Raw genomic sequence first — 27,783 nt, forward strand, 5'->3', positions numbered from 1 at the left:
AGAGGTGAGGTGAGAGCCGAGGTGACGGGGTGCGTTCTCGAAAAAAAATTAAATGCAGTCGCGGTCCCGGTCCCAGGAACAGAACGTGTGGTGGTGGTTCGGAATGATTCAAGAACCCTGAGGGGTCGGCTGAGCAGAATGGCGAGATAGATAGCAAACGCCGTTATCAAAGTCAGCTCCTCTTTTTGTCGATGGCGGGGTTTACCCCAGCAAACAGGCGATGGCCAAGCTTGCAGCCGCAGACGCAGGACCGACGGCGAGATGGGCGTAAGCCTGTCCAGGCCCGAGGTCGATCAAAGATCTGGGGAATGAAAGGATAAACACTAGGCTGCGTCCGTCGGCGGAGGCGGCGATGGTGGTATCCGTTTGGGCTGGAAGGGGGTGTTGGCGGTGGTGGGCGCGTGCTTGACTCTAGAGTATGAGTACTAAGATAGGTAATTAAGTGGCCTTTGGTGAAAGACACAGGATTTGGCAGGAGCCAGTCGAGGTTCTCCCTGGCTGATAAGAGAGATTCCGGGCAGGATATCTATCTCGCGAGGATTGTCGCACACTGTCTCGTATTAGGCGGGTTGTTCCTGAGATAAGTGCCCAGGTAGTTGGCCGTTGGCAGCTGCAGAAGCTGTAGAATGGTGGAGGGGCGTTTGGTAAATGAGATGATGCGCCTGTAAGGTGTGTAGATAGAGGCACACACGTATGCAAGGCGTATGTAGCTGAGGTAGGTGTAAGGTCGTAGATAAGTGCTCAGTGTGAGCGTGTGTGCGTGTGAGAGCGAGAGAAAGACCAACGTTGGCTGAAGTGAGTGAGGTGCGTGTGAGAGGTGTGCCTGTCCCCTGTCGGTCTCAGTCAAGTGAGCAACGTGCTGTAAGTCGACTTGCCCAGTCAGGCCAGTTTCGTCAGGGTGATGCGGGTGTGCGTGCTTCTTGGACTTGCTGTCGTCGTCGTCGGGTTATCCACCGATAATCTGCATCGGAGGGCTCACGGCGCAAGGTCTTGTCCAAACCGTCCAATCGGGGGAAAAACTGGCTGACCGTGCCCCTGTCTGCGAGAGGAGCGTCACTGGCCGGATTGCCTCGTGGCCTGGTCGTTTGGGATGAGTCGCTGGGCTAGACACGGCCGAGCGAGGTGGGAGTTCGGCGTGGAGATCCGAAGCGAAGCTGGCTGATTTCGGAAAGAGAGAGAGAGGGGAACTCGCAGCAGCACCAGCGGTGTATGGGTTGATGGCTGCGTCCCGGACGGAGGTCGGTCTAACTGTCGCTTGTTGTTTGCTACGTAGGGCGCAGCGTACAGACGACAATGGGGGAAGGAGAAGAGAGATCCACGGTGGGTAACGGCCGGATCAGATGATGCTTTCGTTGAGAGGGGGTCTTGGGTCGTGTTGTATGTCGCGCTGGCCTTCTTGTTGTGTCGTTGGGCGGCTCTGTTGCCTGCAGATGGCAAGGGAGTTTCTGCAGAGTGCGAAGAGATATGGGGTCGGCTTATGTGAAGTCGAACCTTATGAGGTGAGACGATCGGAGGAGAACGTCCACTCTGACGGAAGTCGGACGGTTTAGAATAGGACTGGGCCGGCAGAAAAAGAAAGCAGTCCAACTCGTTCTAGGTAAAGCACCTTGGGGGGCGAAGACCAGATGACCTCAGTTGAGGAGAGTATCAAAGCTTTTGATACCGGTCCTAGTCAGTCCGTGTGTTGATTTGACCAACTGGAAACGGACAAGGGTTTATGTTGCTGTCTGGACCGTGCAGTGGTAAGTTGCTGGTTGAATGACGGACAGTCACAGGAAGCAGATGGCAACCTGTAAATAAGGTATGGTAAGGTAGACGCGGTTTCCGGTGAAGGGAGGAAAGGTGCAGAGTGAGATGCAAAAAGACGGAAGTGAGAGAGACGGGGAAAAATAAGAGGGGACCGATGAGGGTGGAAAAAGTGCAGTGTGGATGATGAGATGGGATTTGCTAGCTTGGGAAGCAAAGGCAAATGCAAACGCAACTGGCGGGTTCCAGGCTCCCTGAGATAGGAAGGACGATGGGACAAACAAGACAAGACTCGAGACCACAGTTTAGGATTTACTGGGCAGAATTGGTGCAACAGCAGAGAGGCAGAAACAAAAGTTAATTCAACTTGCGTAGGCACGGCAGCAGTTGGAGTTGTCATGGATTTGTATTTTAATTATTAGAATCTGGGAGTGGTGGCCAGGTACACACACAAGTCAAAAACAGGGCACGCCAGACGCGGCCGTTTTTGCATGGAGAGTTGCCCTTTGGCGTTTGGGAGGGGTTTTCTGTTAATAATTGAATCTTCGCCGGCGGCCACGGGCACTCGTACACGAACCCACGAGCCCACGAGGGTTGAACAGCTCATTTGCAAGCTCGAGCACGTTGCGTTTTTCCCGCCGTCTTTGATGCAAGCGCAGCAACTGGGGCCCCATCGAGCGGAAACACCAGCCATCAACCCATCCATGAGGGGCCGCAACCCGGAAGCGTGCCCGTGTTGCAGCAACTTGCTGGCTGGCTGGCTGGGCCGGGCCTGGGCTGTTATTGCTGACTAGGCCAAGGATGACGGGGACGGGGACGGGAGGACATGGATATGAGCATGGCAGCATGAGGGATGGAGACTCGTCAGAGAGGTAGGTAGCACGGGGATGGAGTCATACGGTACATGGCTAATGAGAGTGACTTTGAGAGTGGGAGTGAGCATGATTGATGTGATGAGGTGGAAGAATCGAGTAAGAGGAGGAGAAGGAGGATGATGTGGTGGTGGTGGAGGGGATACCAGAGACATGAGTGGTGCAATCAACGGATACCTCAACCGACACGCAGTCGGGGAGGGAGCACGTGTACCTGGAATAATACGGCGTGCAGTTCAAGAGAGTAGGCAGGTACTCTGTGATTAGAGGGCCTGCCTTACTCGGGCAGTCCAGTTTCCTGCACGCAACCGTAAGGTAAGGTACCGACGGCCGTACCGTCCGTACGGTGTACCTACCTTACATTTAGTACGGAAACCTCAGGGCTCCCGACCGTCGGGGATCGAGGACAGGCTCACTGAATCGGCCTCTTACCGGGACGTCCCCAGGCCCGCCATCCACTGTAGTTTTCTCTCGACTGTTCCCGCCAGCTCCAAGGTTGGGCTTATTATGTAAGAGCTTGACTCCTGTTGGCTGGGACATTCTCTTACCCAGTTGCTCTTACCTACAGCTAAACGTTGTTTTGCTGCTTGGAGGACTTTTCACCGTGTGCTCTTGCCATTTGTCCCCATTCTTTGTGCATTGCTGCTGCTTCAGAAAATTTTTCCTTATCTTTGCTGATTTTTTTTTGTCCCTCTCTCTCTGTTCCCCATGTCCCCTTCCCCTCGACGCAAGTAGACTGCAGTTTACCCCCCCGTACCTTACCCTTCCCTTCCAAGGCCGGCCTGCTTGTGCCTCACCCCGTGCTACTTTTGCAACCAATGCCAACCTTGCAAGACCACCAGACCCGTCGGCTACCTTGCCTCAAAAAAGGTACAGTATCCTGCGGACCTGGTGGGTGCCGCATGTGTTGTACCCGTCCGATCGAGATACCTGCTCGGGTACATGAGAAGCATCTGGCAGTGACCAGTCTACCTCCACAGCACGCGCCGGACGACGTCTTACGCCATCTTGCACACGCCGCAACCGCAAATTGACTCAGTCCTCCGATTCTTCACCGACGAGATGACCGCCGGCTGGCCAGATACACGAATCCTGACGGCGGGTGCTCGAGCGGCGTTGCCATCACATCAGACCGAGACATCCGCCTGTCGCCCGTCGCCTGTGCCTCTCTGCGCAATTTCGCGGCAAGTCGTCACCCGGCCCAGGGCACTGACGATGATGCCGATAAGACACGACGGATGCACCTTGATAACCTCCCGTCCTCCTATCTCACCAGTGCACCTCCCGCAAAGGGCACAGGGCATGGCACGGGTCGTTTTATTTAAGCACTATCGCTCCGGTCAACCCCCGGCGCAAATCAGGGTCTCCACACCTTGCCAATTGGCTCGCCGCCGTCGACGTCGAACGGTGATCGGAGTCCATCCCGATGCCACAATCCTCCGAGGCGCGTGCAAACTTTTTCTGGCAACAAGAGTCTCCACACTCCGAAACGTGATGTACAGAAATCTGCGCGGCCCACGTTGAATGTTGGCCTTGACCTACCTACGGCGGAACACAACTCTGCCTCCCACCATGCGTGCACGGCACCGCGGTACCTCTCCACGCAGCGGACGATGGCACCCTACGGAGCCGTCTCCGTATATGCATTGCGCGGTTTCACCATCTACGACCTCATTGTGCACAAATTCTGAGGTCACCGCTCAAGGGAATGCCTCCACGACGGGGCTCTTCTCGTCGCAAGGTACACTACATACATGCGGGTAGTATATGAAAGTCACGGGCGTGGGCCCATTCGTTCAGTCGCAGCACCGGTGGTGTTGTCCCCAGGTGTACACGGCCGGCCCCACTCCCGGCTCTCAGGCGAAAGACGTGGAAGCACCGAAATATCGCAATCCTGGCCTGCGATGGGGAAATTCAGCTCAAAGTCGGATATGTCCAACCCGCACTCTTTCACGATGCAGCGGATGCGAACCCCAGGCTCTAGCCTCATCTTCTGCAGGTCTCAGTTTAGCCTCTGCCTCAACGACTAGTGTCGCCCTCGCACCGGCAGCAGCGTCTGTTTCTTCCAGGTATTACCCAGCACCAAACCGCGCGCCGCCGTCTATTTTGTGTCCCAGGCACTTCATGCACGTCGGCTACAGAAGGATCAAATTCCTGGCCTACGGGCTACATGGAGGCGCACCAGACGCCAGGCCGATTCATCCCAGCTGCCTCACGTCAATCGTGCCATTGGATGCTCGAACGCCATCGTTGCCGGCCAAGATGCTGCTGAATGGTGCGCAGCATGCACTACATCGGAAATGGACGGAAACCAACAACACCTGCATATAAAGCGAGACATGCGTTGACATCGACGGGAGACTCTGCCATCCACAGTCGACGACGTCTTGGATATCTGGAGACGTCAACGACTTGGTTTGCAGAGACATTGCATTGAAGTTGAGCAGCTTGCAAACCTAGAAGAGGGCCCAGACAAAGTCGCAACATTCAAACGCATCTCAGTGGGGCATCCACATCGCGGAGGATGAGGCAAGGCGGGACCTGCGGCGGTGCCGCCGCTGCTGAAAGTCCAGACGTGCAGCTGCTGCGACCGTTCTTCCACACACACACACACACACATCCCATCACCAGCGATCCGGCCCGCCGCCTTGGGACGACAGACAATTACCCGCCCATTTCAGTCCCCTAAAGTGCTCCTAGGCAAATCCCGAGGGGCGAGACATGGCGAAATGAAGGCTGGCGGACAAAGATAAGCACATCTCAAACCCGGCTAATAGGAAACTGCCCAGCTCTGTAATTGGATTGACAAACAAAGACAGAAACAAGAAGCTCGGGCGACGACGCGCCAATGGCAGGTCAAACCATCGCGCAATGCCGACCTTGCTAGCACCGCATTCTTTCCATTACGTACAAATGGACCCAGCTAAACGTCCAAAACGCCGTGCATGCCGTCATCCACCAGGCCGACTGGCCTTCCGTCTGCTCATATGCCAACGTTTCCCCCTCACCGTCGAAGCGGGCATCTCCGCGGAGGTGTATGCCACACGCCCAAAACGAGGTCACCACGAGATATTGCGCCGCAAGCTTTGTGTAGCCAAGCTGCAGTTGTGTCGTTGAACAGAGGATGGAATGATCCATACGCAACACACCATTTGTGAACATGACTTTTCTTCCGCTCAGCAGCCAGCCTCATTCTGGGAATGGGAGGGCCACCAGCTCCAGCATGTTGCTGCTCCGGATGCTGGTCTAATGCAAACAGGGCCCGCTTCGCTGCCGTCAATTTGCGGATTTTGCGGGGAAGATGGCCCATGCCTTGTAGGGCACCGTCGTACGGATGCGCCAGCTTTTGCATGTCGGAACGACACTTCCCCTACACCAAGGCTATGGAGACGACGCCGACGAGATGCAGGTTGTGTGCAATGGAACAGAAACACTGGGAAACCACCATGGCCGCCCGACCGACCTCGTGCTCATCGTCTGCGGTTCCGTTAGGCTCGCCGCGCCCCCTTCGCCGCCGGCCGCATCGCAAGGGTGGGCCACCGGGCTTTTACGTCACAGTTTCGATCCTGTCTCGCTCGTTGGGAAAGACCCCTCGTCACGGAAGCAAGCGCAGGGTCCGATTCCCCGGAGGACGGCCGCCGCCCTCGCACGCCATCGGTCCAGCCAGCTTTTGGTCTTGGGGGGCTTTTTGGGGGGGGGGGCAAAAGCCAAGAGAACCCAAACAGCAAGAAATCCGGGGTCACGGCGTCTATTGCTATCAAGAGCCCCTACCTGGGAGTCAACTTTCGAGTCACCTGAGCAGACTCATTTTGGTATCCCTGCCGCTGGTCTGGTGGTCAAGCTCTTTCCCCCACGGGCCCATCTTCGCTGTGGGCACCGATACCGCGTGTTGAGGGATTCAAAAGGTCCCAAGCGTGTGCTTCTCCACCCGGCCAAGCTGTTGTTCTCGTCAGGTCCGGAGGACAGAAGCAGCTCGCGGAGCCGCAGCCCCATGTACCTGTCCCGGCCAGGCTCCTGTTTGCTCGAGAAGGTGTGCATACATGCAGACGAAACGCGCGTAGGCGGTAGGTTCAGCTCCATCAGCTGCCGAGCCCGCCCTGGCAGCGGCATATGGTGCGTGGCCGTGAAAATATGCAAACCCTTGTAGCTCATTGTAGAAAACGGCATAGGACGTTCCTCTGACCCCTCAACCTTGTTGTCTCATGTTCGGGTCCCAAGCCCCGGCAGCCGAGAAGTCAAAGTCGTTGGGGAGCGGTCCTCGGTCAAACCACGGCGTCGTCTGGGCCGCGTCGAAGTCGCCGATGGGATCGTTGTTGGTTTGGCCCATGATGTTATCAAAGTAGCGCTGTTCCAGGTTAGGAAGCTATCTCCTGGCGGACGCCTGCCTTTGCTGGATGAAGACTTACCCAGTCCATTTCGTTGCCAACCTCGATCCATCCACGGTCGAGCGCAGCAGAGTCGCTCGATCCCAAGCCCGGGCTGACAAAGCTCAGGGGCTGGAAGTGATTGGTCACCTGGTTCGTGACGCTTGAAGGAAACGATGCCGCGTCTATCACAAGAAGTCAGCCATTTTATAGAAGGCACTCTACGTGTAAAGAAGTCAAGAAAGTCCCTACCGCTGAGTGAAAGATTCGTGAGGAGCTGGGCTTCGCGACTGGACAGCGTCCCCGAGGTCCCGGTCCCCTCGCTCCGCTGCACCGAAGCCGGCTGCCGCACACCGTCCTCCTTCGGCGGCGAACTGGGCGGCGAGCCCAGCTTGCCCAACATCGTCTCCAACACGTCCGCCGTCTTCTTGATCTCGGGCACGTCCGCGGCGATGCTGACCCAGACGGAGTAAGACCGCTGCAGGAGATGCAGGAGGTGCTCCTTCGTAGGCCTGGGGCTCATCTTGTCCATCCACTCGGGCAGAAACTCGCCGCCCTCCTGCCAGAACTGCTCGTGCCCGACGGCGAGGTACAGGATGATGGCCGCCAGCAGGAAGTCGTGCACGGCCAGCGAGGAGACGAACCACCCGTTCTGGGCGAGCATGTTGCCCGGCCGGCAGGCGTGCCAGATGGTGTTCTGGAACTCGAGCAGCGTCATGGCGCCCTCGAGGCACTGCCAGCGCGAGTAGTCGTGCTCCCTCTTGGGCACCGGCTCGAGGAGGAAGCGGCGGTGCAGGACGCACCTGCTCTTGTTGTACAGCGACGCCAGCCCGAAGCGCTGGATGACCTGCATCGCGGGGGTGGTGATGCACTGCTCGAGCGGCTTGACCATCATGAACTGCGGCACGGCGCGCCAGGTGTCGTTGAGCAGGCCGTCGAGGCGCATGACCTCGGCGTAGGGCGGCGGGGCGAGCAGGTGCGCCTGGCGCGCGACCTGGCCGAAGACGCGCATCAGGGAGGACTTGGTGATGGGGTACGTCATCTCGGTGTAGTCGGTCAGGGGCCGCGGCGGGGGCAGCTCGGGGGTGTGCTCGTCAAAGTCCTCGTCGACGAGGTTGCGGGGGAGGTCGACGTCGCTGTCGATGCCGTTGAGCATGCTGGGCAGGCCCATGTGGAAGGAGACGAGGAGGTCCATCTGGACGGCCATGTTCCACATGCGGCGGCGCATCTCGCCCTCGAAAGCGGAGATGTTTGTCAGCTTGGAGGGCTCGCGGTGCAGGCCCATCTTGAGGAGGAGGCGGAGGCAGACGGAGGAGAGGAGGTAGCAGTTCATCTGGGCGGCGCGGGAGATGATGAACTCGGCCTCGACGTAGAGGATGAAGGGCGGGATCGTGCCGATGGAGGGCTGGGTGTACTTGCCCCAGACGAGGCACCACGCGGCGGCGGCGCGGAAGAGCTTGAAGCGGTCCATGGGCGGGAGCGGGGAGTCGGAAGTGAGCTCGTGCGGGGCGAGGAAGGTCGAGTAGAAGACACCGAGGGACATGATCATGAAAAGGAGGGCGAGCCAGTTGAGGGATATTGCGGAGGGGTTCTTCCAGAAGTTGGCGTACTGGCGAGAGTGGTTAGCATCATCATGGTTTTTTTGAGGTTTGATGACGAACTTGTTTGACGAATGTTGGCCTGTGAACGATGTCTGCTCTGTGTCAGTGATGTTATACAGGATGTACTTTTCTAGAGAGTTACTCACGTTGTGAAGGGCTTTGAGAGGAAAAGTATCTCATGACGAGACGGTCGACAATCTTCTTCTCGGGGATGAGCCTCATCATGTCTTCCCGGTTACGAGGCATGTTCCTCGAAAAAAGCAACACGTCCGGCGACTCGAGCTCATCGGTCTGATCAGGACTATCACCGCTCCAGTCTTCATTCACCTCGGGCTCCTCAAAGTAATTCTTCATGTCCTCGATCTAGGTCCTGGCTGTTAGTCTCTCACTCGCTTCCCCACGACCCCACCGATCAAGAGCAGCGGGCAACTTACATCGTCAAGAATCGCTGCAAAGTGCGTGGCCCCGACATACGTCGTCGAGCTCTCTCCTTGAACGAATTGGCCACCGGGCTGCGCGACGCCCTCCTCCCTGGCTGCCGTCGGCGTGGCACCCTGCAGGAGCGAGGCACCATCATCCATCATCGTCCGCACCATGCCCTCCAGCCGTTTGAGCCGGGCCGCCATGCCCTTGGTGGGCTTCTGCTTCTGGGGCTTGGGTGCGTAGACGCACCCCTCCGGACGGGACTTCTTGAGGCACTGCCCGCAGGGTTCGGAGCGGTCACATTTCAGCTTGGACGTGCGGCATGGGCCGCATGAGAGGAGCACGCGGGAACGTTTGGTGGGAACGCCGTTGCCGTTGCCGTTGTCGTTGCCGTTGGCGGTTTGGGGGTTTGAGCCGCCGTCGCTGTTGCTTTCCCCGTATGGACTCGTCTCGGGTTCCATTTTGTGTCTTGATCTTTTGGGATGGGTGGGGGGTTAAAGGGGGGATTTCACGGAGTCCAATTCCGTGACGAAGGTTCCGGGCCGGGTCTGTGTGGTTGAACGTTGGCCGGATCCGGAAAGTGTGTGGATGTTGACGGGCCGGAGGTCACGTAAAAGTGCAGTGGGCAGGATTGGACTGTTTGACTGTGTCTGAACAGGGCCCAGATATCTGCAGGATATGAGGAATCGGTATCAGTATCTTTTGTTTCTCTGGAAGGATCACATCCCTCCATGACTAGGCAACGGTTTTGGCGCCGCCATCCGTCGTCATTCACGGAGATATCCGGTTGTTAACGCCGAATGTCTAGAATTGCATCCGCCATAGTCGCGATTTACAATTTTAGGAGGCCAAACTCCATGACCATGTTATGCGTACTAGAGATGTGATGGAACCCAGGTCGAAAAACATCACGACCAGCCAGACTTTTTTATGATCCCATTAAACCAACACAAATGACCCAACACAGATTCGCTTTTGATGTATGCGTTTCCCCAGCCTTTCCCTTTAGCATCTTCTTACTCCGGAGCACCAGGCAGTCTCTCGATCAGGTACTTTCCGCGGGCGCACTTCATGACTGTTGGATCTGTTAGCGTGTGTGCGCCTAAGGAACTGGGGTCGCGGGGCCGCTCACTCGGAACTCCAGGAATCTTGCGTATACGCTGCTGCAAGCCACGATCGTTGGTTGCGACAATGTAGATTTTGTCTTTTTGAACACGGCTGATTAAGCAGTCATCACCATAGGTTCCCTTGTGATCGCACTTGGCTCTCTGCCACCTCTCGTCGCGGGCAATACGCAGAGGGATACGGAACTTGGGTCCCAGCTTCTCCAACTCCGCCTGCAACCTGTTAGCACCCCGTAGATGGGCCTGAAGGTTCAGAGAGTATCACGTACCATTACGCAGTCTGTGACAATCGGGTGGCACGTCGCTGGGAAAGATCAGCCCCTTGTCCTCCTACCCGGATCTGATTCCTCCCAAACTCACCATATAAACAGTCCATCATCGTCTCTAAGAGTGGCAATTTCATCTGGACCGTCCTGCTGAAGAATGACGTATCTACGAGTACGGAGTAGGGCGGGACTAGCGCCTCGTTATGCTGAAAGAACATATGAGACGGGACTTGTGGGATCTCGCGGACGATCTCGCCGTCGGCTCCTCGTCGCTCGCGCTTGGCCTTCTCGACGGCCTCCTCCGCCTTCTTCAGATTCTCCTTGCGTCTCGCATCGTTCTTTCCGATCACTCGCTTGACCTGGCGGGTTGGAAAAGACAGTCAGCATCGTGAAGTCCGGGGTGGTAAAGACGGCCAGCATCGTGAGGTTGAAGAGCCAAAAAGTTTCTTATCGATAAGATGGGATTCCCCGGTCCAGGAGCTGCATGAGAAGTAGGTGAGAAGGGGGCATACCTCAGCAAACTTCCTTGTCTTCTTCTGAACACCCATTGTGTACTGCGCTCGTTGGGCGGCGAATGCGACAGCTGTGTGTGTGTGGTGTTGATATGGAGATGTTGATTTTCACGAGGCTGAGCGAGGCTATCGGTGCAGCAAGTGCTCTATGGGTGTGGCGGGGCGGACCAGTTGGAGAAAAAAGTTTTCGGTGTACAATCTTATCTCTCGGTGTACGATAGGGGAAGCCAGGTGAGAGGTGAAGGAAGGTCTGTGCTCTCGGAGGACCCAAGGGTCACGCTGGCGCATTTTTTCAATATTGGCGGGGCCCGATCCCTGCCGGTGACAACCACCAAATCGAGGAGGCTGGTTACAGAGCACCAGCGCCAGTCGATCTCAGCTCTTCATCGTCCGAGTGCTTCATTCTGCTTCTTTCGCATCGACTTACAGTGGCCTCATAGGAATATTCCGTCTTTGGGCGTTCATAGAGAAAGAGAGAGAGGCCTTGACAGAGCTGAAGCCCCTCCAGCTCACGTCTTCAGCACCCGACCGAGGAGTGGACCGCAGTGGTGAGAATGAGGGGACAATGAGACTCTCAGGGACTGGTGGACGAATGACAGGGGCCTCCGGGGCGCCTTAGCGTTGCAATTGACTCCCCCGAAAAAGAAAGCGATCACTCATTTTCCGATGGGCGTCAGACTGTCGGGCGCGTGGTGCCTTGCAGCAAGATTGCAGTGCGTGTCCCGTGTGGTTTGCGGCTTACCTTACCTCATGCATAGCAGCAGCAGTTATGACCATTGATCTAAGAAATGGTTGACTGTCCAGGCACGGGACAGAGACATGGCGACGCGACGAAACGATAGGGGACTTTGTGTGGGGTGCCGGGCCATCATTCGCATTCCAGGCAGTGGTTTCGCCATCTCGTCACATCATTTGACGATCCAATGCCAATGGCCCGGTTTTCGCGAGGATCACCTCCAGTCACCAGTGTCATCACTCGCCGTTGGCCGTTGGGTGGGCTTCTGCCAGGAACAGTGTGCGCTTACCCCGGACGAGGGCTCGTGTTGGGCGATGGAGTCCCGGGTACGGATATTGGTGCGGAATGCAGCCACTGTAGCGCATGCTGAGGGCCGTTTATTAGTGGGATCCGTGCCTGATTGGCGATACGAGCGTCGTCCGGGACTTCCATGGGACGGTGCATCGATCAGCAGCGCACTGTCTCGCTTCCCCAGAAACCCAGGCCATGCAGCCAGTGGCCATGCCTCGCATAGGTCCCTGCACTGTGCATGCAGGTCTCTGTCCAAGAAATTGGCCCAAGACCACAAGAATAAACAGAGCAGCCCGCGGGACACGACAGCACGTCAGAGCCTTCATTGCAGCAAGATGCGCCACACCACTTCTGAGTCTGGAAAAGGACCGCCCAGTCCAGGCAGTCCGCGCCATAACACGAACCTGCTTGCCCGCTGCTGTGCCTGTGCCTTGACCTGTGGTTTGCCAGTGGCCTGTGTGTGCTGTGCGTGCTTGGTGCCGTTCCTCTAGTTCCTCTGGTTCGTTCCTCTGCATCGACAGGGAAAGACCCTTCCTCCTTTTTTCCCCAGGCTGCTTCCCTGTTGCCCGACCCGCTGCTACTTACCCTCTCCCTCCCCTTCACGCACCCTCACCCCTCCCTCTCGTCTCCTGCTCCCTCATCCCTCTCCTCACAGTCCAGCTTCCGAAAGCCGCCCATACAGCCAGCCTTTCAGCCGGCCAAAGCAATGGTCTAGCCCACGACAGACCTCTTTTCATTCTTTCCCATCCCATGCTGTTCTGCAATTCCCACGATCGACTTGTCTGCAATCCCCGGTACATAGTGCGCACCATCTAGTCGACCGAAATTCAACCAAGCCAAACCGCGCCATCCGACCCAATCACGACGACGACGACAGCGCCTTCTATTTTCAATAGCTGAGCAACAAACACAGCCACACACACCAACACTCCTGGATCGACCGACACCGCGCAAACGCAGCCCTCCGTAAACGACCGTCGTTCATCATCTGCCTCGCTGTGTCCATCTCGCATCTTTCCTGCATTTCATCACAAACGCCAAACTTTAGGATCCGGCCATCATGGGTCCCTCGCGAGTCTCGCTGAAGCGCACGCTTCTCCTGTCCACATTCGCAGCCGTCTCGCTTTTCTCCGCAACAGGTCTGGCTCAGGATACCACTACGGGAGGAAACGCAGCGACAACGACGCAAGCCGCAGCAACAACAGCAACCACAGAAGCGAGCAAAACCTCAAACGCCGCCGCGGTCATCACCAACACCGGCACTGTTGAGACGACTGCTGAGAGCTTCTCTGCCCCCAGGATCACCGGCACTGCGACGTCGGCATCGGGAGATGACGCGACGGATTTCCCATCCCTCACCAACCAACCCCTCACCACGACTTACCCTCCTCCGACTGTCCCACCTACGAACAACGCCCCGTTCATGCACCGTTCGAGCGCTCCTCAGGGAACCGTCTTCATCGCCGTTGGTGCCATCCTGGGTGCTTTCGGTCTCGGTATCCTCATCTGGCGCGGCATTGTCGCCTGCCTTTTGCACCGCTCCGTCGCTCGTGCTGCCAACGCTCAACATATCGCGAACGACAAGGCCAGCTTCCCCGCTCCTCCCGCGCAGTTCTATAAGTACACGGATCAAGAGTCTACGCCGTCTTTGAATGCGAACGGGCGCGGCGTGCGTAGAACGCAGCGCGGCCCCATTCCCTCTGCCACGCCTAGCCAGTCCAACCTTTTCTTCTCGCCCACGGCAGCTGGCGGCGGAAACAACCGTGACAGTGTCCGCGTCCGTGATTCAACCTTCCTCCCCTCTGGCTTCTACGCTGCTGGCACATCTTCGCCCGGCCACGCTCACAGCCAGTCAATAAGCTTGACGAACTTGCGCCCTGACTCCCGCGGCGGATATGGAAACACTTCTCGCAACACGATGAGAGAATCTACGCCCCCTGAGTCTCCTTCTTTCGCCGCGAGACGAGACTTCAGCACCAGCTCCGTCAACTTGGCCGCAGCTCCCGGCAACGGCCAACGAGCACCCAGCGCATACCTCGAGGACCTGCTGGACGAGAACCCCAACGCTTTCCCGCCCAGCGCGCATCGGAACAACAACAACAGCGGTCGGTTGTTTTGAGCGTTTGATTTCTTACGTCGAGGCACCGAGGAGCAATTCTCATTGCGTCATATGAAAATGGCGATATTCACGGCTTGGGGTTATGGGAGGCACAAATACGGCGTCATGGATTACTCTTGGTTTAAGAACGGCCTACTTTTGTTCTAATTATCAATATCCTGGCCCTTCAGGGTTAGGTTTTCTACAGTCTGGTGGAAACAGTCAAAAAAGCAAGCCGGTTGCCCTAATCGGGCACTGCGCGCGGGTGGTGTTTTAATCGTTACCAGTTTGTCATTGCATACTCAACGGGTGCCGGAGCATTAGACTGGGAGTCGTGGCGGTCAGATCTGCCAACGACACTTTTGTTTCTTCAATTCTCGCGCCTCGCTAGTACATATTCCCGTTCAATGAGAATCTTATTCAAAGTGTGATAGTTTTCCCATCCCGCCGGGTGTTGCTGTGTATTGTGGCCCACCGACCATCTCCTTGGCAGCATAACTGACACCACTTCCAATGGCTCAGAGGACTGGTCGTTGCTCAGACATCGCCAACGTGCATATATACTTCGTCCAAACCGCCGTCGTCCGTGACAACCAAGAAACAAACTCAAGAGCCGGGTAAAGCTTATTACGACCGTTTATGTCATCCCAACCTTTTTTTGAACTCATGCTCATCCCGACTTGATCCCGCGTTGAATCCAATTAATTAAACTTTTGGGAGTGCTCCGTCCCGGACCTCGCGAAAGCGCAATACCGAACGGACCGAGCCCCCCCCCCCCCCCCCCTCCAAAAGAGCTCAGCCGTCGTCCACTTATCGACTTCATGTTTCCTTAACCGTTGTTTCTCCTGTGACACGACATTCGTGACCTCGACTTAACGCGCGTGCTCACCTCACCGCCTATTCTTCAATGTTTCTCAGGGAAAGAGAAGAGTTTTGCTGGTGGCATGTTTGTCGGTTAAGTTGGCCGAGTGCAGACTTACACGGCATATGCCCGACAACGATTCTCGCCGTTCTTCTTTTCTCACCATCGCCGACACCCGCCGGATCTCTGTGACACGCCCGCTCCCTGTGCGACGTCGATTCGAGATACCGGGCGGGCGTATGACGGAAACACATGCGCGTTGCTGACGTTGTGGTTCGTGAGGCATGTTTCTGAGCAAGGGCATGTCGGTCTTTTATCTGTCTCTATCCGAGACAGCGTCTGCGGGCGAAGGTAGGTTAAAGGTACACAAGAACGATGCATCTTCGGATCTTAGCGAGACTTTTTTGGACTCATTGCGGCTTTGTTGAGTTTTTGTCTTTCTATTTTGTATAACATTACGGGCAGCAGGGCGATATGTCCCCGTCCGAGGCGTGTAACCTAGGGGTTCGTTGGGTATGAAACTATGCTGCTCACTGACAGGAGAAAGAGAGAAAGAAAAAACGCCATATGTTCCCATGATTACCTACTTGTTTTGTGTTCTTCGGTCCCCCCTTTTTTGTCTTGTTTGCAGAAGATCTTTCGCACGGCAAATGTTCTCTTCAAATCTGGCGACTCGACTCGCCCGCCTGGTCCTTGGACCCCATCTCCTCGCTCGCGCCGCGGATGTCCTCAAGTCTGATGCCGCTGCGGTCACACATGCCTCTAAAGATGCCACCCTCGCGTTGCCACAGCGCCAGCGGGGTGTCGAGCTCGGCGATGCGGCCTGCGTCCATGACGCAGATGCGGTCGTAGCCAATGATCGTGCGCAGACGATGCGCGATACAGAGGAGCGTCCTGCCGCGGAAGGACGTGGCAATGGTGTTCTGGATCTTGTCATCCGTCTCCATGTCGACCGACGACGTCGCTTCGTCGCAGACGATGATGCGGCTGCCGCGGACGAGAGCGCGCGCGAGAGCCATGAGCTGGCGCTGGCCGAGGGAGAAGTTGAGGCCGTCCTCCTCGACGACGGAGTCGAGATGAATCCGGGACGGGTCCTTGGAGCGCGGATCGCCGAGGTTCGCACCCGCCGGGACGAGGTCTGCTTGACGAAGTGCGGACCAAAGCTCGAGGTCGGTGTGCTCGCTGAAGGGGTCGAGATTGGAGCGGACGGTGCCGCGGAACAGCGTCGGGTCCTGGGGAATGATGGCGAGGCGGGAACGGAGGTCGTGGAGGCCGATGGTGGAGATGTCGACGCCATCGATGGTGATGTGACCCCCTGAAAGCTCGACGAGGCGGAAGAGGGTCGACATGATGGAGGACTTGCCTGCGCCGGTACGGCCGACGATGCCGATGCGCTCGCCGCCCCGGACGTGGATCGACAGGCCCGACAGGACAAGGGGGAGGTTGGCGCGGTAGCGCATTTCGACATTATCGAACACGATCTCACCCTTCTCTGGCCATGACGGACGCACTTCGATGGTGTGAAGTGGCGCCTCCTCTTCAAGCTGGGTGCCATAGTATTGGATGCGCTCGACGGCGTTCATGCCGTTTTCAACTTCAGCGAGCTGGCGGACCGTGAACTGAATCATCTGCACAATACCCAGGATGTAGCTGAGCACGAGGCCTCCGATACTTGGCGGTACGCTGAAGCGGGATGTCACGACGAGGATGCCGACGGTGAAGACGAGGAGGTTGCCGATGAGATCGAGGCGGGTCGAAAGCCAACGTTGGTTGGAAAACGTGAGATAGTATGCCGCGTTCATCTCGTCAATCGACTTGCGTAGGTCGGCGATGAAGTGGGATTTGAGGCCGTATGCTCGAATGCTGGCTACACCACTCAGACCCTCGCCGAACTTGGCGAAAACAGTTGAGCGGAGGACCGACTCGAACCGTTTGACCTCGCGCGCCGACGCACGATAGTAGGAAGCGGCGAGGATAAAGAAGACGAAGAGAGGTCCGAGAGCGATGGCGAAGTAGTGGAAGAAGGCGATGATGAGGGCAAAAACGGATATGATCATGGCCAGCGTGAAGAAGTACATTCTCATGGCATCCGTCAGGTTGTTGTCCATTACGTCCACATCCCTCGAAAACCGGTTCGTGATGCGGCCCAGCGGAGTGGTATCAAAGAACGACATTGGCGCGCGAAGAACCCTGGTGACTGCCTGACGAAGCATGACCCTACTGGAATTCGTGCCCAGGATGGACAGGAGCAGGGAGAAGATGAACATCAGCAAAGCCTGGACCGCACCAAGACCAGCATACACGCCGATATACTGTGCGTCCGAGAGCGGGTACTTCTTGCTGGTCCAGTACGACAGCCACAGACTCGTCATAAGGTTGGCACCCTGCGAGAGGAGCAACAAGAAGATCAGGAAGGGGGCGTTGAGAATGCTTCCGGAAGCGCGGATGTAGTCGGTGTACACTTTCCAGGGAACGCTCGACACTGCTCGCTCTTCTTGCTGCATGAGCGCAGCACCCTTCTTGTTCTTCTTCTTATCGACTGCGGGGGCCTCGGTCAAGTTGGTGGGCGGGGCATCGTCCTCCTTCTCCTCGACGGCGGTCGTCTCCAGTAATTGCTGGAACCCACGGTGATCCCTCATCAGATTGTCAAACGTATCGATAGCCTGGATCTTGCCGCCTTCCATCCAGATGACCCTGTCACATCGGTTCAGCACCCACAGCTGATGAGTCGCCAGTACCCTGCATTTGCCCTTCAGGAGACCAAGAATAGCATTGTCGAAAATGTGACGTCCAACATGCGCGTCGACGGCCGACAGAGGGTCGTCCATTAGCACGACATCTGAGTCAAAGTAGATGGCTCTGGCAATGTTTAGACGCTGCTTTTGACCACCAGAAATAGTAATGCCTCTTTCGCCAATTTCAGTCAGGTCGCCGTTGGGAAGCATGGCCATATCAGGTCGAAGGGCACACCTGAGGAATGTCAGTATGGATCCAGATCCTCGAGAATGATGTTTACTCACGCGTTGATGACCTCTTGGTACCAGGCCTTATCCATATCCTTGCCAAAGAGGATGTTATCCCGAACCGAAGCGTTCTGGATCCAAGCATATTGAGGACAGAAAGCTCTAGACGCACCAAGCACGACCTCGCCGGATGTCTTTCTCATGTCGCCTGCAAGTGCAGCTAGCAGCGAGGTCTTTCCGCTCCCGACGGAACCGATGACTGCTACCAGCTCATCTCTCTTGATCTCAAAATTGAGGTCCTGCAGCTTGAAGGGTTCGCGTTCTTCCTCCACCAGTGTGCTGGCGCCATCTCCAGTGCTATCCCCAGAGGAAGTGACCGGCTCTTCGGTCTTCTTTGCCGCTGCGGGCTGAGCAGGTGCCTTCTTTCCTCCCTTTCCGCCTACAGTCTTCTCCGATTCTTGCGTCGGCGTTCGCTCCCAGGTAAAGCCGCCATTGTGCATCTCCAACGCGTTTTCCCCCTCTGGCTTGTGAACCACTTCCTCCTCTTGTTCTTCAGCCAGCAGAAACTCTTGGATACGCTTCAGGGATGACCAGGCATCGACGACCTGGCCGAGAACGAGAGGAAGCAGGTTCAGTGGGATACGAAGGCCATTGAATAATGCAAGGGACGAAAAGACCTCGGCCGGGTTAAGTGCGTTATTGGTCTTTGCATACGTGATGAAGGAGAGCATGGAGGCGAAGATAGGCAGCGACAAGCTGACAGCATTGATGGCGTTTCGGATGGCGAGCAAGATCTGGATGGCGTGGATTTCTCTGCTTCGAATCTCCTTGAGGCGTTCGAGAAACGCGCTCTCCCAGCCAAAGTATTTCACAAAACGGACTGACTGCAGAATCTCCTGTGTTAAGCTGACTCGCTGATCGGTGGTCTTGTTAATGGCCTTTCGCCGTTTGAACAAGCTTCTGATGGATCTGGTCAGCAGCGGAATGCCAGCGACGAGGAGTGCAAATCCAGCAAGTGCGCTGTAGCTCAAGTTGATGCACAGGACAACCAATGTGATGACGCAGGAGATAGGGGCAGTCCAGGTAAGATGGAACAGAGCGCAGGCTTGGTCGATGCGGTACGTGTCGACGCTCATGAGGTTGACAATTCGTCCGTTACCCCAGCCGGTGCCGTCGCCCGAGATGGCAGGCCCTTTGGCGTCTCCCTTCTTTCCCTTCGTCTCCTTTTTCTTTCCCTTGTCGTCAGTCTGTGATTTGGCACCCTCTTTCAGGCCGCCGGCCTTGGCACGACCAGACAGCGACATGGACTTTTCAAAAATGGCGCTGATGAGAACGGCTCTGGATTGTCCACCGATCATCATACCACGGTAGATGAAATGATTCGTTCCCAGACTCTGCAGAATCTGCATCACGGTAACACCAAGGACCAAACCGATACCTTTGCCTATGGCTGGGGGTGGCTGTCCTTGGTTTGCAGCATCCCAAGCGTCGTTGGCGAATTGGATCAGATACCGCAGCGTAAACGGTGACATGACCTGGAAGATGGTGGACATCAGCTGGAGAAAGCCTCCGAGCCAAAACTCGAAGAAGTAAGTCTCATGCAAGGCCCATAGCAGAGGGTACTTGTCTCCTTTGTCGACGCGTTTTTGGAAGGCAGCCTTCAGCTTGTCAGTCATGACATCTGCGGCTCTGTCCGGGTTGACGGTCCAGATGTCATTGGGTTCAAGCTGTCGCTTGTATCCTGTCTGTTGAGATGTCAGAACTTTTCTTTTTTCGGTTCAATTGCAGCGTTGTACGTTTCAACGTCTCAAGCTGATAGTGAGTTGTCATGTTCACTCACACTCATCAACGGTGCCATCCACTGAAAGGTCAGTTGGCTGAAGAAGCCGGCCTTGTATTCTCTGGATACGATTCTCTCCTCTGGAACTGGGGGGACACCGCCCCATCTCAGTGGATTCGGCGTCTTGTACCATGGCTTGCTCTCAGGTTGTCGGTTTGCGGTCGTGGTAGCAACACTCGTGTCAGTGGCATGGCTTTTTGTCGCTTTCAGCTCTGGCCTTGCAGTCTTCTCATCGACGTCGGAACTTTCATTCTTCTCGTCAGTGCCACCAATGTCGATGACATAGGCAGCATCCTCGGGCTCCTTGGGAGTGATGGGCTCAACAGCAGCGGCTTGTGGGTCGGGTGCCGTTATGTTGGTTTTCTCCTCCTTGTCTGCCATCCTCTGGCAACCGGTCTGGGGAAGTTTTGGCTGGGTCTGTGTGCTTCGCCCTTGGCAAGCAGTGTACAACGGCGGCAGCTGGTATATTTATGTGGGTAAAGCCTGCCCGTTGTTGGACGCGACTGAGAGAGACAGCAGATGCAGCGCAGCAGGCTAAGGTTTTAGTGTGCGGCCGGGGATAGAAATCATATGTCCGTCACTCGGGAAGAAAGGATTTGGTACGGAATCATCAAAGATGTGTCCCTGGTTCCACTTGGTAAAAACGAGGGCAAACTGTCGAAACCCGGTCTACGTGGTGTCGAACAGAGACGTGGAATTGTGGACAATGGAAGGATGGATGAATGGAGAGGTGACAACACGGGGAAAGATAACGAGAGGAAGCGAGGAAGAGTCAGAGATATGGACGACTAAGTCAGCTAAGGGTGAAAAGGAACTGTACGTGTAATGATGAAGACCGTCTGCAGATGAAAGTGGGTGTGGGCAAGAATGAACCGCAAGTAGAGTGCATGACAGGCAGATAGCTGCGTAGTCTGGACTCTGGACAATGTACTTTTTATTGTTCGCCTTATTCTCCGCAGGGGATTTGAGCAGCGGGTTGTGGAGGAAGGGCAGGCACAGTGACTTCTAGTCGGCGAAGGCCGACCCAGCAACCCGACTTGCAGAGAGCATCGAGTAGTGAAGGCGGGAGGGCGAACTGGGCCACCGTCCACCGTTCAGCAGCGGCCATTCTCGATGCATGGGGTGCTGGGATTGCATTGGCCTGGAGTCCTGGCCTGGTTCCGGGAGGTGGAAGGGGAAAAACGATGGGGACACAGACGAAACGGGATAGGATGGGACAGCACGAGACAGGGGTGCCACGAAATGGCTAGCACGAGGCAAGAAGGTGCCACGACGGCAGCTTGTCTTTCTCTCTGCCTCCTGCAGTTGCAAAGGCATTACCAACCATCGGTGAAAGCGGCCGCTTTTTAGCCGACCCGAAGGTAAGAAAGTGGCAGCCCATCGTGCCGAACTAACACCAGCCGTTCGGTAAGAAAAAGCAGCCAAATCTTTTGCTACTCTATTTGTTAAGCATAACCAGCCAGCGAGCCCTCTCGTCAACCGCAGATTGAGGACTTCTTCCGCCCCATCGACTTGCCGGACTACCTCCTCGCAACTCGGGCCCACCGGACAATTCGTCGTTTACCTTGTCCAAAACAAGTATTCCACTACGACGGTTGCAAATTCTGATGGGCGCCACCACGTCTTCTGGGTCTGCAACAGAAACATCAATACAACGGCCTCGGTACTCCCCCAATTAAGCTGACAAAGCCGGTGGCAATCCAGCTACACCTCAGACCTGCTCCTGTTTCGATGACTTGCCAATTGCACATCTTCGGCGCGATTGGCTTGTCGACTTTCTTCCCAATTGTCGCTATTATGCCAAGCCGGGTTGTCGGTTCTGACATCCATCGCCGCAGGAACAGAGATATTTGAACAGTCAGCGCACCCAGCATCAGACGAACGCTTAACCTCAATCATGTCTACTCATGAACCTGTGTTGCGACGAGTACAGTGGCGACCTCGTGTCCCAGGAAAATCAAGAAGCACGACTCGAGATCAAACAGGAGCCCCATAAGATGGACACCACTTTTTTTGGAAATCTACAGAGCGCAGTTGTTCCACTTATGATAATCGCCGGCGAGTACGCCTCAACGTGAGGTGGAAGTCGACCGTAGGCCAGCAGAGACGAACCCTTCCATAGAGCCTGGTGTCCTCTGCGGTCCCAGCTGCCCTCAGGGACTGCTGCCGGGGCCGGCAAAGACCTTGCCGGCCGCCAGGATGCAGCGCCCATCCCTGGAACCAACCACCCTCGTGGAAAGATCGTTGGCGCACACTCGTCCACTGCAGCGGACGGATCCATGATTCATCAAACACCCTCGGAGGGACCAAAGAAAAAAAAAATTGCAGAAGACATCCATCAGTTGCCAGGCACGAAAGGCTACCAGGGGCTGTCGCTCACGGACTCGTTCTGCGTTGGGTCCAATCATCAACAATTGCACGCGCGTCTTTTCCGTCTGCACATTCATCCGAAGGCGCATTCACCGTCTGAAGCAAGGTTCTTCCTGTGCTCGCAGGCGCTGTGAATAAACTACTCTTGGCAACTAACAGACATGACCCTCGTCCTGGTGAAAGTCATCTTTCATCAACGAGAGCAGAAAAAACCCAACAAGACGGCTCCACACCACCATGCAGTGCCCCAGTTCTCCCCGTCATCTTGGCACAGAAAGTCAGTTGGTCGGTCTGCTGCCGAAACGGCGCCGGCACACGAGGGCACAGCGGACTTAGTCGGCCAGGACTTAAGCCCCAGAACGGTCCATGCCAGAACCCCAACTTCACCACAGGAATACGCGTAAAGACCAAAGGTACCTTACACCGGTTTTGGCGAAACCCGGTTGCTTGAGTTGCGATGTGTTTTGTCCAGCAGAACTCGCAATGTGTGTCGAGATATGTCAGGCATTATCGTTTCTTGGAACTTCAGCACAACATCGATGTGAGTCTGGTGGAAAGTGAACACACCAACAGCGAAGATGGCAGAATTTCCATCAGCGCAAACCAGCGGCTGCCCCTTTGGGCCCGATTGACCGAACCGAAGACCATCGGCTCCACCCCCTTCGGGCCCGGCCCCGCCAGCCAAGTCGCTCTTCTCCCGACAAATGAACCAAGGCCAGTGCACACGAGCAGGTTCCTTCTGACTCAACCTAGCCACCCAGCAGAAGACCTGCGGAACTTATCGAGATCTGCAGTCGGGTGCGGTGTTGCTGCAGCAGGGTCATGGCATTCTTACAAATGGGCACGCGGGCAGCTCGGGTTGAGGCCAGACACCTGGCGGCCCGGTCCTGCAGTAGCGTTGTAGTCGACTCGTCCTTCTCAACATGTATCGCTGTTCATAGAAACTTTGCCCGAGATGCTTACAGATCAGGCAGGGCGCTGCGTCTTTGTATCTGCCGCGCGGTCTCGAGGACGCCGAGGGGACTGCACGTCTGACTCTGCAAGTTACCCACGCGCGAGAGAGCATCCGGGCGGTGGAGTTGCGTATACAATATACATCCGCAGACATGCGTGGCGTTACGTTTCTGTAGCCTAAGAGCAACTAAAAGTCTAGGCAACATGTCCACGTAGCTGACAGACCGGCTCGGTATTCTCTTGCCATCTAGCGGACTTTAGATCACTGAAGTTGAACATTCTCGTACCTTGAGGTCTTCTAGTTCTGGCCTAGTCGAAAAGTGGCACGATTGCAACATCGATCGCAACATCGATTACAACATCGGGACTTTGGTAACAACTGCGCCACCTATGTAGCTGAGAAATGTCAGTCCCTCCACGTGAGTAGTGCCGTCACATTAAACATCCATTTACTGCTGCGACTGATTGTAATATTCATTATTTGGCATACCCTCGTGCAATTGATGGAATCAGCGAGGCACCCATGGCTGATGAACGTCATGCCAAGCATAGTTCACAACACGCTAAAGCAAAAGCCTCGAGAAAAGCCCCCGCGAGTGATGAAAGGGATTTCATTTCTACTATTTACTGTGAACCAGAAGAAGAAATTTCGCAGACGATGATGGAATATCAAGCCCAGCCCTCAGTCGTACGCGAAGTTGCTCATCCAACACGAGTTTCCTTGCCACACTGTGAATGAGATTTTGCATCTGAAAGAAACCGGTCGCCTTACTTTTGAGCCTCATCACGTCTCATTTCCATCAGTTACATGTTGTCTGTTTTCTCTCATCATGTCTTTCGTTCTCTCGCCAATCTTAACATGCATACCTAACCACATCCTGTGACATCTGGACAAAAAAATCCTTCCGTGCGTCTATTCTAGGTAAGAAAGATTATATGGAATGTATTTCTAGAAGCAAAGCTAAGACAGATAGAAGAATAATGGGAGATGCCGACCCGTTGTTAACGTTCAAATGAAACTGCGAGTGTACATAGAGCTCTGAACTTGTGTCTAAAGACTCTCGACGAAACGACCAGCTGCGCAGGGAGCAGTAAGAATACAACCAAGACGTAGCAAGAAGAATGGAGAATGGCAAGAACCGAGTTTTCACCACAAGGCCTCTTCAGACTTCATCTCACACAGTTCCAGGAGTAAACAAGCCAAGCTGTCGTCATGAAGCATCGGCAGCCGGCCTCTTATCCTTGCTTTCGAATCTCCGTCTACCCGACCAGCAACATACTGATAATGCTATGAAATTCAAAGGTACCTCGGTGAGTGCTATTGGCTGCCAATGGTTCGAATTGGTCCAAAAACATGACAAGAGTTTGACTAATGTGTAGTAGAATTAGGCGTCTCGAGCGTCACAAGCGTGTCTATCAAGCACGCACTACGATCAGTACGTTCTGGGTTGGTTGGATGCCACGAAGAAACCGTTAATCCGACCTTTGTATGTGCAGCGTGGCCGTCCACATGTTGGCACCATTAGCTGAATCAGTCAAAGGAAGAAAGCGACCATGCTCCCTTCTGGGAATGATGGTTTGGCAAAGTTTCTATATTATGGCCACTTCTGTTCTCTCATTGCTCTCGATTGGCAACTAACGCATTCCGTCTTCCCATCAAACAGTACGGCAAGGCTGGAAGAAAAGTCTCGATTAGGATTTGATATAAACTTTCGTCGAATTCGCGTGCAAGTTTGGGCACGATGACAAAGTACTACAGAAAAAGAAGAAAAGAACCAACTAATACGTTAAAAAAGAAAGTAGAAGCAGACGCTCCTAGAGATACTCTCAAGCGTCAGTGATCCTTCACCCTTCGCCCGCATATCCTCCCACGCCCGGCTTTTTGTAGTGTTACTAATATACAACTCCGACGCCCGCGAGTCTAAAACTTCAAGGAAAGGGAAAGCGAAGAGGGGACGTCCCCTGCTCTGTCTATCAATCGCCGACTTTTACGGCTTATAGGGAGGATGAACGACGATGTGATGCGTCTCGCTTGAACAATTTCCGTCCGCCCGTCTTTTTACTCCTCAACACGCAGCGTCTCGTCCTCGAAGCCGTCGTCGCGAAGAAGCGTCTCATTGCCTTCGTCGTCGTCTTCGTCGCCGCCGTCATCATCGTAGTCCATCGTCATGTCTCCCATGGTTACGTCACCCAGAGTCATGTCTCCATCCGCGTCACCATTCATCCTGGATGGAGTGCCCATCCTAGAGGCGTCCATGTCCCCACCCCTCTCATGGCCATCTTCAACACCATTCTGCTTTCTCTTCTTTCGAGCAGGGACGACGCCAAGCGGGGGTCCTTCATGCGCCGCCCACCTGCGTAGGCGTCTCGTAGCGCGTCGGATAGCAGCAGCATAGGAGGCTGCCTCCTCGCCAAAGTCATCGGTATCTCCCACGCTGCCAAATTTGAGCCGAAGTAGGCCAAGGGATTTGTCACCACCGACAAACGGCTGGGAGCCATCCTCACCGTCGCTGTTCTCAAAGGGGTCTGAAAGATGCAGGTTACGCTGGTACTGGCGGTAGATGGCACCATCTTGACGTCGGGCCTTTCTGGCCTTATGGTGTTGCTTGCGGATGCCACGGTCGAGGATGTATTCGACCCTCTGATTCCTGTTCCTCTCAACTGCAATCTGGTGCGCCGTGGGCGGTCGAGGCTTTCGGGTGGGAATCCCCTCTGCTTGATGGTGGCCGGGGCCAGCTGGCGAGGAGCCTTCGAAGATCTGGTACTTGAGAGAGGCTCCGCCACGTCTAATGGTGCTTCCAAGCCCGCGGGCCAGGGCCCTTGGCGGCGGTGTCGATCTCGTACTATCCAGATCGGATTCGTGTCTCGATGGGCGGATCTTCGGTAAGATTGCTGGCCCCTCCTCGGCCATGATACGAGATGTTCTCGAACCTCGCTTGGTCTGACTGTCGGCCAGGTATGCCTGGTCCGCCTCAAGAATCTTAGCACGCATCTTCTGCTTCTCCTCTCCAAACTGGATCTCGGCGGGCGTGTCAACGTTCTCCAGCGCCTCTTCCTCGGGGGTCATGATCTCCAGCTCGGGGATGCCTTGATTAGCGACATCTACGTTGTAGTCGACACCCGAACCAAACGGGTTCTCTTCGCAACCCTCTTCCGTGAAATCGGATTCGAGATAGAACCACATAACCCAGAGGAAAGCCCTCGCACGGGATTTGCTGGTGTAGTTGGTCTTCATAACGAGATCGTGGAACTCCCGCCCAGGAGGGAAGTGCAGCTCGGCAATCTTGGCAGCCGACTGACATATCAAGAAGAGCAGGTTGACCGGGTTCGTCCTCGGAGCTTCCAAAGATTTTATCTTGTTGAGAGAGGAGGGCTCCTCCCGATCCTCAGCGCCGCCCTTCAGGATGGACTTCAATCTCGGGGCGTCTTGAAGCTGTTTATAGGCGTGCGCATCTTGGTTGGCCTGCAGGGAAGGGATGGCGTGGTAGGTTCGTAATTGGGCTCGCATCTCGGGAAAAACTAGGGATTCGTCAGCACGAGAATCGAGTGAGGCAAACGAGGAAGATAGTCTTACAATTGAGCGTCGTGTTCATCCTTCCGATATTGACCAGCAGACAGACCATTGCCATTCCCTTGGCAGCACTCCGGTCGCTAAGCAGCTTGTCGCGCAAGACCTTGCTCGTCTTGCTGCTACGCGACATGGTGTCGATGTAGAGATCGGCAAAGTTCTGGCGGCCCTTGTCGGGGTCGTAGGAGTTGGTGAAGACCTCATTCTCGTCATCAAAGATGGCTCTGAGGAAGTCATACTGGATGTCTTTGCGCCAGAGGGGCTCGCCATCCTCCTTCTTCAGATGTCTAATCTTTCCGGTGACGACCTGAGATGAATCTTTTGACTGGCCGCCCTTCTTACCACGGCCTGAAGTCTTCTCGGTCGGCTCCGGAGTCGCATCCATCATTTGCGTATCGTCGTCCTCAGTCATTGCCTGCGAGACGAAGGATTTGCCCTCGCCAGCGCGAGGGGGAGATGTCGGGGCTTCCGCGTCCGACATGGCGCCTGCCGCAGTGGAACTGGGTGAAGCGGGCGCCATCGGATGGAAAGGTGCGACGAGGCTGATCGATCGGTAGGGCACAGGTGATTCAGAACAGAGCCGGAAAGGTCGTGATCACTGGGGCAGCGCCGTCGGTCGGGAACACGAATGCGGAAGTCGTCGTGGCCGCGGGCGCAATTATCGAGACGCGCAGCTTTCGAGGTGGCTGGGTGAATTGATGGAGAGATGTTGCTTGGAACAAAAAAAGGCCAATCGCGAGGTTGAGGGATGGGTAAATGTGTTTGATGTGACGGAACGGAGAAGGAGAGAAAGTGTGAGCCGCGATTGGACTTTCCGCCGCCCAGACCAGCTGATCTTGAGCCGTAAGATTCCCACCAACTTGCGAGGTACCCGGGAAGACCACACTTACAGCATGCACGAGCTCACGATTTGGGGGAGCGCGTCAGGCTATCCCCCGGCCACTAAAATTCCTGGTCCAACCCCTACCTTAGTCTGCGCGAACTACGTACCTCACCGGGCAGGCCTCGCCCGCGGGCTGCAGCTGCAGCCCGCCTGGTATCCTCCTGTCTTAGCCGGGCCTCTCTACGGATTCAACTCCACCCGGTTTTCGTCACTCCAGGTGAGTACTGCGGAACGACTGGTGAGGTATTTTATTAGACTGCGATGATGCGAATAGAGTTTTCCCCCACGTCTCTCTCAGAAAGATGAGGCC

General features: G+C 55.6%; 5 protein-coding genes across 5 annotated transcripts; 1 reads left to right on the plus strand and 4 right to left on the minus strand.

The window, feature by feature from the left end:
- Positions 1–6,804: 6,804 nt before the first annotated feature.
- fsa6-1 (Fusarisetin A cluster transcription factor fsa6) lies at positions 6,805–9,467 on the minus strand (the record flags this gene model as incomplete). The annotated part of the gene is made up of 6 exons (XM_032022516.1): positions 6,805–6,963; positions 7,025–7,167; positions 7,235–8,591; positions 8,644–8,675; positions 8,730–8,946; positions 9,018–9,467. The coding sequence occupies 6 exons, from the start codon at positions 9,465–9,467 to the stop codon at positions 6,805–6,807; spliced, it is 2,358 nt and encodes a 785-aa protein (XP_031880650.1).
- Positions 9,468–10,022: 555 nt separating this feature from the next.
- On the minus strand, positions 10,023–10,944 carry FCF1-1 (rRNA-processing protein FCF1; the record flags this gene model as incomplete). Its single annotated transcript, XM_032022515.1, has 5 exons — positions 10,023–10,081; positions 10,139–10,343; positions 10,400–10,434; positions 10,491–10,755; positions 10,909–10,944. 5 exons carry the CDS (start codon positions 10,942–10,944, stop codon positions 10,023–10,025), a joined length of 600 nt encoding a protein of 199 aa, XP_031880748.1.
- Positions 10,945–12,995: 2,051 nt separating this feature from the next.
- On the plus strand, positions 12,996–14,054 carry CGGC5_v003381 (uncharacterized protein; the record flags this gene model as incomplete). Its single annotated transcript, XM_032022514.1, has 1 exon — positions 12,996–14,054. The coding sequence occupies one exon, from the start codon at positions 12,996–12,998 to the stop codon at positions 14,052–14,054; it is 1,059 nt and encodes a 352-aa protein (XP_031880648.1).
- A 1,500-nt stretch (positions 14,055–15,554) lies between these two features.
- Positions 15,555–20,079, minus strand: fer6-2 (Multidrug resistance protein fer6; the record flags this gene model as incomplete). Its single annotated transcript, XM_032022513.1, has 3 exons — positions 15,555–17,865; positions 17,916–19,603; positions 19,699–20,079. 3 exons carry the CDS (start codon positions 20,077–20,079, stop codon positions 15,555–15,557), a joined length of 4,380 nt encoding a protein of 1,459 aa, XP_031880649.1.
- A 5,002-nt stretch (positions 20,080–25,081) lies between these two features.
- Positions 25,082–27,071, minus strand: CGGC5_v003383 (Ino eighty subunit 1; the record flags this gene model as incomplete). Its single annotated transcript, XM_032022512.1, has 2 exons — positions 25,082–26,541; positions 26,597–27,071. 2 exons carry the CDS (start codon positions 27,069–27,071, stop codon positions 25,082–25,084), a joined length of 1,935 nt encoding a protein of 644 aa, XP_031880645.1.
- Between the last annotated feature and the right edge of the window lie 712 nt (positions 27,072–27,783).

This window comes from Colletotrichum fructicola (genome assembly GCF_000319635.2).
Source record: "Colletotrichum fructicola Nara gc5 chromosome Unknown KSG_Nara_v1_contig02, whole genome shotgun sequence".
Classification (NCBI taxonomy): domain Eukaryota; kingdom Fungi; phylum Ascomycota; class Sordariomycetes; order Glomerellales; family Glomerellaceae; genus Colletotrichum; species Colletotrichum fructicola.